We start from the raw sequence: 13418 nt of genomic DNA on the forward strand, positions 1-13418 counted from the left end.
TGCTACATTAAAGAAGGATAAAAAAAATTATAATTGCATTTTCGTTCAATATTAGAGTAATTTTGACTATGCTAAAACTAATATTATTTTTAGTATGAAGATAATAAAAAAATAAAGGATTTTTAAAAGAAATTTGTCTACAAAATATTATGGATTTCGTAGATTGATTATAATTGATTGTTTTTACAAGATTTTAATAAATTACAAATTTAAGTTAGGAGTTTTAAAAGGTCAGTTAAGAAATTTTGTATAATTAAAGCAAATTTTAAGTTTATATCCATATTTAACAAAATACATTGTTTTGTATTTTCTAAATTTGATTGTAAATTTATGAATTGATGATGATAAAAGTTGTACTAGTTCAAAATAAAAACTAGGACGAATTCAATTACGAGAGGCTTGGTAGTCTTTTGAGCATTATATAAAGCGCTGCTCGGCCAGGGTGCCATCGTGGTTCTATCGACGCTTTAATTTTCCCCGTTCGAATCCCTCTGGTTTCCGTCTCTCCTCGCTTCCTGCTTCGATTCGAGCGTTCGCCGATTGCATTGCCATGGACAAGAAGATCACTCTGTTGAGCTCCGACGGCGAGGCGTTCGAGGTGGACGCTGCGGTGGCCATGAAGTCGCAGACCATCAAGCACATGGTCGAGGACAACTGTGCAGAGGACGCGATCCCTCTCCCCAACGTCACCTCCAAGATCCTCGCCAAGGTCATTGAGTACTGCCAGAAGCACGTCGATGACCCTGCCGAGTCTTCCGACGACAAAGAAGAACTCAAGTCTTGGAGTGCCAAATTCGTTAACGTCGACCAGACAACCCTATTCGATCTCCTCTCGGTAAGATTCGATACTTTTCTGATCCTTCTCCCCTTCAAATTCATTCAATTCGTTCCCAATTTGGATAATTTTGGAAAACAATTTAACTCTTTTGATTTGGTTTACTCGCCAACTTTCTAATGCATTATTTTATTTCGAAGGGATCTTATTTAGTTCATCCAACGCCCTTATTGAACTTGTATTTCTTATTATTTCTGAAGATTTATTTTGTATTATATTGATAGCATGTTCTGGTGTATTCAGGCTGCAAACTACATGGACATCAAGGGGTTGTTGGATTTGCTATGTCAGACTATAGCTAATATGATCACGGGGAAGACTCCTGAAGAGATTCGCAAGACATTCAACATCAAAAACGACTTCACCCCCGAGGAAGAGGCAGAGGTTCGCAAGGAGAACCAGTGGGCCTTTGAGTAAATCTTGGGCGACGCATTTGCTCTGTTTATTATGCCTTCTCTCGTGCATTTTGTTATTAGATATTGTTTTTAGAACTCATATTCTCTTGCATATTTACTATCAATTTAATCTTATTAATTGACTTGATCCAATTGTTACGTTCAAACAAATTCCATAAGAAATGATCATTCAATAATATCCTCGTCGAGTTTTTTTTTGTTTTGTTTTTTTTTAAAAAATATTCTATTCAACCTCCTTTTATGTTTTTAAAAAATTGTCGTTATTATGTATCTTATAATTATCATTTATTTTATAGAAATTATTTACTTATAATAAATATGGAGCACAAAGATTTTTTTTTTTACTAGAAGATAAATAAAAACTTATGTTTAAAATTTTAAGAGGATACGCCTGTAAAGTGTACAATTCCGAAGGCAAATTCACAAATATAAAATTTTGTGACTCTTTCCGAATCTCAAGGACTAAATAAAAAGCATGGATGGATTATAATTAAAATGCATATATTTTTGTAGATCACATATGGTCATATGGACATACCAAACCAACACCACGGCCAAACAAGGGCAATGGACCTAAGCAATTAGATGATCTTCATCACACTAAGCACACGTCATAACTGTTTACATCATAACCCATTTTACATTAGAGGCAGCCTCGGTGCTCAATTGCATTACACCTCGAGTTCTCACACATCGATTGCAACAATCTCATATGACAAAAGATTAGCTACTACCTAGATATTTAAGGAGTCAGATAAAAATTGGAAAAGAATATCCCTAGATACAACATTGCTTATGCTACTAGAGCCTTATCGTCGAGGAAAATATACTATTTTCCACTTATCATTTGTGATTGAAAGGGAACCCGCTCTACCGTGAGAAATGTAGAATGCTCCCTGTTTAAAGGATGTTTCCATGGCTCTCCATCTGTCTGCAAATAAGCTCTGCTCCAGTCGCCACCACGTAGTTCCAACTTGACAGCAGCAGCCTGTTATAAATGTTTGTTAAAGTTTTCATGCCCAATGATGGGGTGCTAAATCTTTTCAAGAAGATAAATTTAGCATGCTCATAAAAATGGCAATTTAATATAATGAATCAACCAATGTGATCCCTTAACTAATAGAGGTGGGAACAGACTGTCATGCTAGTTCAACTTGGCACATCCCACTTAAATTGTGAATCACGCTTGTACCTGTAAGGATCTCCAATTTCCTACTTTTTCATGATAAATTCATGATAGGAAGCTTTATTTTTGCTTATATCGCTTAGTTTCCTCATCCTTCACTGACCATAATTGCACAAATTATGAGTGTGAATCCTCTTATCCGCTTTTCCATGGTCCCCTCCTGCTCCCCTTCACAATTGTGGCTGGATCACGATTGAAATCTGACCGCAATTGGCTACGATCCCTCCCTGGGTTCACATTCCCACTCAGGTTATAGTTTGGATCGGGACAGGGGCCGGAGGCCGCCCGAAGGCCGCTGGTGGTGGGCGGGCAGCCAGGTTGATGAGCACCGAGAGGGGGCGGCCTCCGACCGCTTGCCCCGACTCAAACTATAACCTGGGTAGGAATGTGAACCTAAGAAGGGATTACAGTCAATTACGGCCGGATTTCAGCCGCGATACGGCTGCAATTATGAAAGAGACTAAGAGGGGACCATGGAAAAGCGGTCACAATTGTCGGGCACTCAATTTCTGACCAAGATGGAATTAGTTAACTAATTTATGGGCTGCCACATGAAGCGAAGAATTTCAGGTAGCAAAGCAATTAACACAATCAATTTGGAAAGTGATTGGCACCTCAAGTCTAACATGGTCCCTTCACTTATTATGGAGTTACACCCTGAATGTTTTTCCAATCATTAAATAGAAAATTCTCGACAAATTCTTGTATTTCGTAAACAAGAAGTGACAATGTAAATGTCTCACAGATAAAAAGATAATAAAACAAGTAGGGATAACTAAGAAATATGATCCTCAATGGAAACCTGACTCTATCAAATCTTCTAGTTCAGTTTTATTTTTCAAATCTGGTAGGGTTCAGGTTTTATATAAAACTACAAAAAAATTTGAGTTTTCATTAAGAGAAATGATATTTGCCGCGACAATTCGCCGCGACAACTTGCCGCGACACACTCACTGATCGGTCTATAGACCGATCAGGAGGCAACCTGATCGGTCTACAGACCGATCAGTAATTCTCGATGAGTGTGTCGCGGCAAGTTGTCGCGGCGAATTGTCGCGGCAAATATCATTAAACCATACCATCGTTTTCTTCTTCCAAGACTGACCTAACCCAACCAGACCTAAATATGTATCTGAGAATTCTTGCTGTACTTTGCTCTATATTGATAACTTATAATACGTACCAGTCATTGCTCAAATTAAAACGATTTTGATTGTTTATTTCTAGGAAAATACACATCCAGTTGACTTGTATGAAACTAAATATTAGAAGCAGCAAAAGCTTCGTGATCTAGTAACCCTAATACATTTCAGAAAATTACCAAAAATAAAATCACAGTTAGAAAGTTAAAGATAGAGAAGAAACCTGAGCAATGTGTACAGCAGAGATAATTTCAACCATAACCATGGAAGCATGCCATCCTTGTTTCAATCCGAATATCTCGAGCAACCCATCATCTGCTCGAGCCTCATAAAACCTTCTCTGAGAATGAAAATAGCAACAAATATCAGTGAAAAACCTATGCACGAAAAAACTTCAGTGAACAGAAATCACCACAAAGTGGAACGAATCTAACATATGATGCTTCATAATAAACAGATAGAATAGAAACTATATGTGAGTTACTATTCTAAAGAAGCTTCACAGCGTAAAAAGCGTAAAACTGTGAGAAATAAAATGGAGTGTCTTCTTGAAGAAACAAGGATATAATTCTCCAATCTGAAAAAGAATACATATTGGCATATGCAATGGCACGGGTGATAAGCAAATGATGACAGATAGAACTGCCAATCTGACCTGATCACAAGTCCAGTAAACTTTACCAAACAAAAACATAAAGCTTAATTACTCAGAAAAACTAAGATCTAGATTAACAGCAAAGTCAATCCAGACAAAAGACTCTCAAGCCAAGACACTCTAAGAAAATTGAGATCAAAGATTAACTGCGAAGGTGTCTAGACAGTAAAATTTTCATACAGATGAGTAATATCAACCTGATCAAGATATTTAGGTGAAGGATGCCCCCATGGATGCCTTCCGCTTCCATAACTGTCAAGATTTAGAAGCACAAGGGACCTAACGCTGCAGCAAATGGACCGTTGAAGAATTATTTCCGTACCAGAAGAATAAATAAGTTGAGCATGTCAGATATGAAAGAAATTGCACGAAATAACAGCATCTTCCATGTTCATTTTCTCAGCAAGAAAACTAATGTAACAATTAGAAAGGCTATTATGCAATTTCAAAATTTTCATTACTTGTTTCAAACATTTCCCGAATTCTTTATTTCAGTAATCTAGAAATCAAGGCTATACCAAAGCATGATAAATCAAGTTCTAAAATTTCCACTGGGATCGGACAGATGAAAAATCCTAGTTAGTGAAAAAACATTATCTCCCACAGAGAAAGCTTGCCAGAATGGAAAATTTACTATGGTGTGGCACTCCTGTCTGTGGACTAATAAAGAAACCTTGCGAAGGCTTAGATGAGTAAGCTACTATTAACTTGGGTTTAAGCATTTTTGACTAGAAGTTAGGCTTCACAACGTAATAAGTCACTTCTGTTATCTAATCCTAAGGAAGGTGAGGTATTGGAAAGAATTGTCTGTGTAATGGCATACCCACCATTGGACCTCATGTTGAGTTGTGGGCTAATAAAAAAAAGTATGTGCAGATGAGCAAGTTACCATTACTTCATGCTTAAGTACTTTTGGTTAGTGATTAGTGGTCGGAGCTAAAGTAAAAGTAGAAAGCATAATAACCCATCATGGAAAAAATAGAAAGCATAGTAGCCCATCATAATACTCATCCAATGTACAAATACAGAACATATTTCTAATGAAAGAAAAAAATATGGATCAAATATGTTATCATGAAAAAAACCATAGCAGTTCAACAAAATAATAAAATGTAACTCAGTGATCATCAATTATGAATAACTGGAGATATTAAAACATGATCTCCTGAACATTGCCACAGTATATTAGATAATAAAAATAACAAATTAAAGTATGTCACCTAGTAGGTATTGGAATCTTCTCCCACTCTTTGCTGTTAACCTTTTTGACATGAAGGGATAAAATGTTTTTAAGCCCCCTGCATTTGAATCAAGATCAACTTACTGAATACTGATTCATTTCTTTTCTTTTCTTTTTTTTAAGTTCTATGAATTTGACCAACAAGAAGTATATTCAAGTGACAGAAGTCCCAGATCTATTGCATCCATTCATAATGCAAATAGATGCCTTGGACGATTGAAAAAAACCAGTAGGTTTGATAATTTCCTGTCCTCTAAATAAGTAATTAGCACACTTCTAGCAGCAATAAACTGTTGTCAAGGTGTGTCAACAATAATTTCACAGAAGATGTATCACAAAGCCATGATAATAGTTCAATTAACATTAGCAAAGTGGAATTAAGCTCTTAACTTGGAATAATAATGTTTTATATTCGTGCATTCAATTGTGACTTCTAATGTAACATCCCTCTGAGCAAATAAGAGAAGTTCCTAGTTAGAATATTAATTGTGTTTTGCTCTAGGAAAAAAAAGAAGTTCAAGAAGTAAACAATTGATAAATAAGTGCTATTACTAACCTTAGATTTGGAGTTCTCACACATGGTGTAAGGAACCAACCTTGTGTGCAGCTGTATCCAGCGTATATCAACTGCAAAACAAATGCTACTTGTTTCATTTAAAAGTAGTAGAAAAAATATTCATTCTAAAAATTAAGAAGATTATTTATTATGTATCATTAAATATCAAATTATCAATAATACATATGCAAATAATAAATCACATTATTAGTCTAGAATCAAAATATTATATAATAGTAACAGTATATATTTATACATATATAGTTTTACTAAACAACAGTAGATTATTTATATATTTTTTAAACGAATGATGTTATTACTTAGTATCCCATGTTATTGGATAAAGACAGTTCCTGACTGCATCCAAGTCAAGTTTTACAAGAAGGAAAGAGAATTTTAGGCTTTCTAATCAAGAGGTTGCTGACTTCTATCTCGAGGAACAATAACCTATATTGAACAACGAGCATAAGAGAAATGGATAGGGCTCAAATCTAGCAAGTGACGATAAGGTCAAACTAATGATCCTCAAGCTCATGGTAAATCTCCAATTGTGGTGAGCCCAAACAATGATCCTCAATAAAGACTCCATCCCCTACTTCATCTCCTTCTTGTGATTGGTAGATGAAACCGAAACATGGGTTTAAGAAAAGAATTTTGAAGTTTCAGTCAATATGACTGAAAGTGTGTTGGAAAGGCCACACTATGGCATTTCCTTATGCCAGCACAGAATTCATATGAATTGGTGAAAGGAACTATACGTTTTGGCAGTGCCAACCAATACTTACTATTACCACTTGAAACCATGATTAAAATATAATACTAATATGGTCACCAATTCCACCTAGTGGGATAAGACTTGGTGGTGGTTGTTGTTGTTGGCAGCAAAACATCATTTTCCTAGCAACTTTTTAATAAGAAAATTATAAACAATAAAGTAATTGTTATTACTTGCAGGTTAAAAGTTTCCAATCTTTAGCATGATTTAAAAAAAAAGAAGATTCTGATAATAATTGGAATATGGAATAGAATTCATTCTCTAATTAATATTTTAATCATTAGTTCCCATTTCAAATGAACAGTAGAAATTACTAAAAATGACGTTTATTTTATCCATCGTGCTACAAGTTCCTCTGACTGACGTGCAGTGTGATAAAGATAGAAACATACTTTATTTGAAATTGGGCCTTGTGCAAGGTATGGCTTTGTGTCACGTAAATGGTGGAAGCCATAGGCAACTTTGGCATCCATTCCTGCAACACAAGATATCGAAAAGAATAACAATTTGCAAGCACTAAATCGATGAAATACACAGCCACATAAAATGTTATGTGGTCATATAACATCTAGCATAAACTGAAGCAATATCACCATATAACAAGGCCCTCATACAACAATACAAGGTCCTTACCAGATGACCTAGACGTAGAAAAGAGAAAAAAAAACATTTTAAGAAGTTTGGAGGAATAGACAAAAAAACAAAGATACTACAGACAAATTGTTGATATGATACAGCACAGTTATGACATGATAGTCATCCTACATACAGGCAACTGAGGCAAGAGATAAATTTATAGAAGTAAACCTTTCATTAACATTTTTTTGACTACATATTATTCTGCCAGAAAGTTCAATATTTAATGAAGTAAACATATCATCCAAATGGTAACATTATTTGCTGTAAGGGCCTTGCAACCATATGGAGTAGAATAAAGATGTTAGCCTGAAAAGTAAATTCAGATCCAAGATACTATTGGCTCAAAAAATTCCCCAAAATTGTTCTTAAAGAAATGAAAATTTTATGAATTTAAGGAATAGGACAGAGCATACCGATGCTCAAGTAGTTGTAGAAGACTCCTTCAAAGCAAGAAACTTTTTCAGGTAATCCTCTTTGTATATCAACATCCTATAGAAACAGTAAGTTTTCCAAAATGTTACCATACATCTTAAATGATAGCAAATCTGCTTAACTAAGCACATATAGAACAAATGAGAAATCATACTTGAACAGGCATATACTAGACTTTACTCTTTAAGAGCAATTAGTATGTCATAATAGATGTTTTCATGTCAATAAAATAAGTATTAATATCTTCTAACCTTGAAACCTGCATATGAAAACTATAACATAAACTTCTTTTCTAGAAAATGCAATGGAACCAAATGCTAATCAGAAACCTTTGGAGGAGCATAGCAACCATAACTGAATTGTAGATAGAATGAGATCATGTTTAACATTGTACCTGATTGAGATCATACTCTACCAAAGGCTTAAGACAATAAGGCAATTGGATCCCCTGCGTTTCTTGCATTATGATTGTAACATGCCAACTGCATGATAAGGGAAAAAAGAATTCATAAGATAATTATCTCATGATCAATTATCTGTGAGAAGTTTTCCACGTTACTATACTGCTGGTGGAGCTTCCCCACTGAAATAAAAAGCAGAGAATTATGACTTAGTGGATTAGAAAGGAGAATGTAGGAGAATCTCTAGTACATTCCTAATGTAGCATACTCAATTGGTTCCATAGGATGGAAGGGTTTTTGTTAATATATACATGAAAGAAAGTCATGCACAATGCATTAACCAACAAGATTTAGAGATGATATATAAATGTGGATAACAATGCATACGCATAAGCATCATTGTTATATATATCATTGCATCACGCTTGATACAAGTGAGATGTGTTATTCTCAAGCAAGATTGACACAAGGAACAAAGTTATGAAGGAAGTGCTATGTGGGATATTCACGTTGCAATTGACCATCAAAGACAAGGGAGATTTGAGGCTCATCTAACGTGAAAGCTTGGCTAGTGAAAAGAGCTATTAGGAAACAAGTATCAAAAAATAGCATAAATGACAATGCCAAAATGGATATATAGGTTACTAAAAATAGAAATACAATCATCAAAGAAATTGTCCGAAAAATTAGGTGCAGTTCCAACCGATATAAAATGAGTCAAAATGAATTGAGATGGTAAAGATAGAAAAGTCAAACAAATTAGAATTAAAAGTATAAGGGGTTGAGACATAGAAATGGTAGATAATATAATAAAAATTGATAGAATTGATCTAGATATAATCAACAAAGTCTAGCATAAGTTAAATGAATGGATATAAAAACTACATAACTAAAACCAAATATTTAGAACTACATGACTTGATGGTGGATGATATCAAATCAATTAATCATGAAAAATCTGATCACCATCAACTCATGTCAATCTGCTATTTGGGTTGACTATTTGAACTTTATCCTCCATTGAACTCTATGTAAAGTTATTTCACTAGTAATATTCAGATCTCTAACACTACTTACAATTACAATAATTGTTCTCTTTGGATATCACTTAAAGAAGACATGACCCTAAAATCAAAAGGCAAGTGCCTAACAAATAGAACAAGCTATACTTTTGTATAATTTTATTGAACAAAAAATTTCCCTTTATGGCACACAAAAAGAAAGTTTCTTTCAATTAGAATTAAGGATTTGTTTACTTGGATGGACAGTCAAGAGGAAGGCAAAAACAATTACAAAATTAAATACGGAGCTCCATCATTATATACACCATTTGTGTCACATTCCCTCCCCTCATATCTTCCATCCAAGTTAATAAACCCTAAAAAAAAAATGATAATCCCAGTTAGCCTCATAAATAAACCCTAAAGGTATTAAGGGTAGAGGGAAATGATACAAATTACATATAATAAAATTGATCCATTAGCAAATTCTTGCATAGAGTTCAATGGAGGGAAAAGAATCATATAACCAACTCTAAATAGTTGGAACTACATGGCTGATGATAATGACATTAAATCAACTTATCACCTAAAACTAATTACCACCAAGTCATGTTAATCCCACTGTTTAGTGCTAACTCCATGGATCTTACCCTCCATCAAACTTAATGTAAGACTATTTCAATAGTATTATTCAGATTTCTTATACCAATTCTAGTTACATTAACTGGAGTTCTTTTTGGATAGGATTTGAAGAAGACATACCAAAAGCAGAAGGTCAGTTCCTAGCTAACAGAACAAATCGTACTCTTGTATGGTTAACACAACCACAGATTCTGTTTGTGGCACAAGAGAAGAAAGAGTTGCATTTGTGCATATCTTGAAATGAGTATTAGATTTTTTTTCCCCTCCATATCCACCTCAGGAATGGGCACTATTCAATGTAAGCAATCAAACCCAAGACCTAGAATCTATCACGGTTGATGAATCCAACACACATGATATGCGGAAACCCACAAATACTGGCAACCTTAGTGTAAGCAATTCGGTGGGTCAATTTTGTAAATATTCAATGCAATTGATAACTTGAAATGTGTGAGAAATGTATGAAGTTTGTGGGGTATATGGTGTGAGGAATCATCATTATCATCAAGTCATGTTTGTTACAAGTTCCAATTATTTAAGGTTGTTCACATAAGGCTCTATGTAAGACAATATCACTAGTTGTATTGAAAAATTGAGTGAACAGCCATCACTCACTCAAGATCCTTTTTTCATATTTATACCACCTTCTACATCTTCCACTCCAATAAATTTAACACTTCTAACTAAAGAACTTATCGGCTATCTTTGAACATGCCTAAACCATCACAACCATATGGATTGAAATATGGAATGAGATGATAATAAGCATTCCATAATGAAAATTCTGTATGTGGAAATACATAATTAAAAAGTTTGCACTACCAATCTTGTGATAGAAATAGAGAAAATGCTCACCTATCAAGGTTTCGAACAGGATTAGAAACGGCCTTAAAAAGAGATTGTTTCACTGCTGACCTCCATGCAAAAGGAAAAGAACCACCCTGCAATGGTGTACCGCAAGTAAACTGATGCTATCAATTAAACTGGAACAATCAAAGATAGAGATGTACAAATTTTTACCCATCCAAAACTCCTAGAAAGATCATTCCCTGTTCCAAGCGGTATAATACCAGTTGGAGGAACAGGCTCTCTGTTCTGCACAAAAAGTTCACCAAGACTCCCCAGAATCCAACCTACTGTACCATCACCTCCTGCAACCTGAAAAATAAAATAATCAACCAAGAATCATTTTGTCATTATCAGGAAAGAACAAATTAAACAAATCTTGTGAAATTGCATCAAACCATGAATGGGTCAAATGCAAAGGTAATATTTGACTGATATCTACTACATAAAAAAATTCAAACATGCAAAGGTCAAGTATGCAACCATAAAAAAACTTACCTAAGCTCATAAAAAAGTAATCAGTAGGGTAACTTTATATATATATATATATAAACATACCATAATTCTTAGCTTCGCACGGATGGCCTTTGCACAATCATCACCCAGAGATGCCAAATTCTCTAAGCAAGTTAAACCATAACGAACAAAATGAGTAGGTGGCGTCGCTGAAAGATCAAAGACCTGGGCGGGAAAACATTCAAGAAATAGTAAGTGCCAGCCGATGTTTTCCTCCAGAAACGAAATTGCGATCACTCACATCAGAAAATCAGCTTAGCTTCATCCATAACAAGGAGAAGAAGTAGACGCAATTTATAAGTCAGAAATAAAAGAATCAAAACCTCCCAAGTAATGCTTAAGTCGATCGAGAGAGGCACAGGACTTGCTATCAGACTTACGGGATTTAAGGTTTTCACTCAGAAATTGAAGAAGAGTATGCAGAAAGTTAAGGTACTCCCTACAAGCTACTACTGATCTTTCGCCAAGGAACCCCAATCAAATATCATAAACGCGGCAGCGAGAGCATGAAAGAAAGAGGGAAAAAGTTCACTTAAACCTGTTCGTCGCTGATGAGATCCTGCAACCGGATCAACAGCTCGGGCCCATGGCGCCCACCACTGCGGGAATTCACGAAAACCACAAGCGGCGCCTCCGGCATCTCGTCCGCCTCCGTGCCGCTGCGTTTCTCAGCCGCAGCACTGACCCCCGCGCCTACATCCCGGACCCGGATGGATTCAGCGACAGCCGACCTAAGATACGCCGGCATCACGATCCGCCGCCTGAGCTCTTCCTTCTGGACCTTCGCCCCGAAGATCCCGCACGCCCGGATCGAATCCCACAACGACGACCGCGCCTTCACGTTCGCTCCCCCTGCCGCCTCCACTGCGGCCTTCGAGTTCGACATCTCTCTTCCTCCTTCTGTCGGTGGGCTTCACCGGAGAAGTCGAATAAGCAAAAGGAGGAAATAAATTTTGTTCTTGTTCAAAAGGGAGACTCAGACTAGACTGGACATCTGACCCACTGCTATTTCTCTTCTTTTGACTACCATCCGTTTCTCTTTTTTATTTTATTTTTAATTTTTCATTGAAAAAGAAAATCATTGTGCACATATTTATTTTTGAAAAAATACCTTCTAAAATTATACAACCATCATATATATATATATTTTAACATTTTAAATTCTTATTATTTTATTCTGAGTGGCATACCATATATGCGTTGTATATCTATTATATTATTGCTTCGCTTGGTAAATTCCAACTGTTATGATAAAGATTTTGAAAATTCTTATTATTTTCAAATTCGTCGTCGGCGACAGAGCGGTTGGTGGCCCCTCACGCAGGGGAAACAACTCAGAAAAAGCACAACGCGATTACGAGAGGAAGAAGTTACAAAACACTGCCAGCCATCCGCGCCATAACTGGCCGTAGGCAGTGGGTGAATGGGCCCCTCTTGTCCACCCCTCGTCATTACCGCCAATTCGTGTCAACTGGTGGTGGCCCGCAGATGGTTACTAGAAGCGTCTAGTCGGCCGACCAAACACGGAAGCGGCGTGAGATCTTGGTTTTCCGCATTGGAAAAATGTGCGGACCGTGTAATGATTTCGATATTACTTAAATCAGATAAAATTACATTTTCAGTTCAGTAATTTATATCATTCTCAATTTTAATTCTATTACGAGTTAATTTATGTTTTTAATTTTATAACTTATGATATTTTTTAATTTTAATTCTTTTTCTTTTAAAATTAAAATTTTTCAACAAAAAATATTTAATTTGTAGTTAGAATATAAAAAACACATGGGTAATAAAAAATCAAAATCCTCAAATTAAATTTACAACTCATCATTTTCCGTTAAAAAATTTCAATTTTAGAGAAAAAAAGACTGAAATTAAAAAATATTACAAGTTACAGAATTAAAAATATAAATTGACTCATAACAGAACTAAAATTGAAAAAAATATAAGTTACAGGACTAAAAACATAATTTTCTCCTTAAATCACGCTTAATTTGGATAATTTCTAAATCACATCCTATATTTTTTTTTAAATATTCCTTCCCATTATTTATAGGTTCATTCCGTCAGTTTCGAACTACCATGAATATTTTTAAAAATTTCCTTTTGAATTTAAATTTAATAGTTTATATTGAG

The 13418-nt window shown here is 35.3% G+C and overlaps 2 protein-coding genes across 2 annotated transcripts; one reads left to right on the top strand and one right to left on the bottom strand.

Moving 5' to 3' along the window:
* Window positions 1–486: 486 nt before the first annotated feature.
* Window positions 487–1302, top strand: LOC121987774 (SKP1-like protein 1B). Its single transcript, XM_042541505.1, has 2 exons — window positions 487–835; window positions 1079–1302. The coding sequence occupies exons 1-2, from the start codon at window positions 551–553 to the stop codon at window positions 1250–1252; spliced, it is 459 nt and encodes a 152-aa protein (XP_042397439.1). The 5' UTR covers window positions 487–550; the 3' UTR covers window positions 1253–1302.
* A 517-nt stretch (window positions 1303–1819) lies between these two features.
* Window positions 1820–12273, bottom strand: LOC121985523 (diacylglycerol kinase 3-like). Its single transcript, XM_042539024.1, has 12 exons — window positions 11821–12273; window positions 11325–11447; window positions 10941–11078; window positions 10776–10861; window positions 8271–8358; window positions 7858–7933; window positions 7198–7280; window positions 6031–6101; window positions 5455–5532; window positions 4432–4519; window positions 3803–3919; window positions 1820–2239 (listed from the first exon to the last, which is right to left on the bottom strand). Exons 1-12 carry the CDS (start codon window positions 12166–12168, stop codon window positions 2081–2083), a joined length of 1455 nt encoding a protein of 484 aa, XP_042394958.1. The 5' UTR covers window positions 12169–12273; the 3' UTR covers window positions 1820–2080.
* Between the last annotated feature and the right edge of the window lie 1145 nt (window positions 12274–13418).

Source organism: Zingiber officinale, chromosome 5B (genome assembly GCF_018446385.1).
Source record: "Zingiber officinale cultivar Zhangliang chromosome 5B, Zo_v1.1, whole genome shotgun sequence".
NCBI lineage: Eukaryota > Viridiplantae > Streptophyta > Magnoliopsida > Zingiberales > Zingiberaceae > Zingiber > Zingiber officinale.

Excerpts from the sequence above, each read along its gene's own strand:
- LOC121985523 (XM_042539024.1), bottom strand. The coding sequence starts at position 12,168 with ATGTCGAACTCGAAGGCCGCAGTGGAGGCGGCAGGGGGAGCGAACGTG. Across the intron at positions 11,448-11,820 it reads ATCTCATCAGCGACGAACAG|GTCTTTGATCTTTCAGCGAC; the intron begins GTTTAAGTGAAC and ends TTTCCCGCCCAG. Across the intron at positions 6,102-7,197 it reads AAGGCCCAATTTCAAATAAA|TTGATATACGCTGGATACAG; the intron begins GTATGTTTCTAT and ends TTTGTTTTGCAG.
- LOC121987774 (XM_042541505.1), top strand. The coding sequence starts at position 551 with ATGGACAAGAAGATCACTCTGTTGAGCTCCGACGGCGAGGCGTTCGAG. Across the intron at positions 836-1,078 it reads CCCTATTCGATCTCCTCTCG|GCTGCAAACTACATGGACAT; the intron begins GTAAGATTCGAT and ends TGGTGTATTCAG.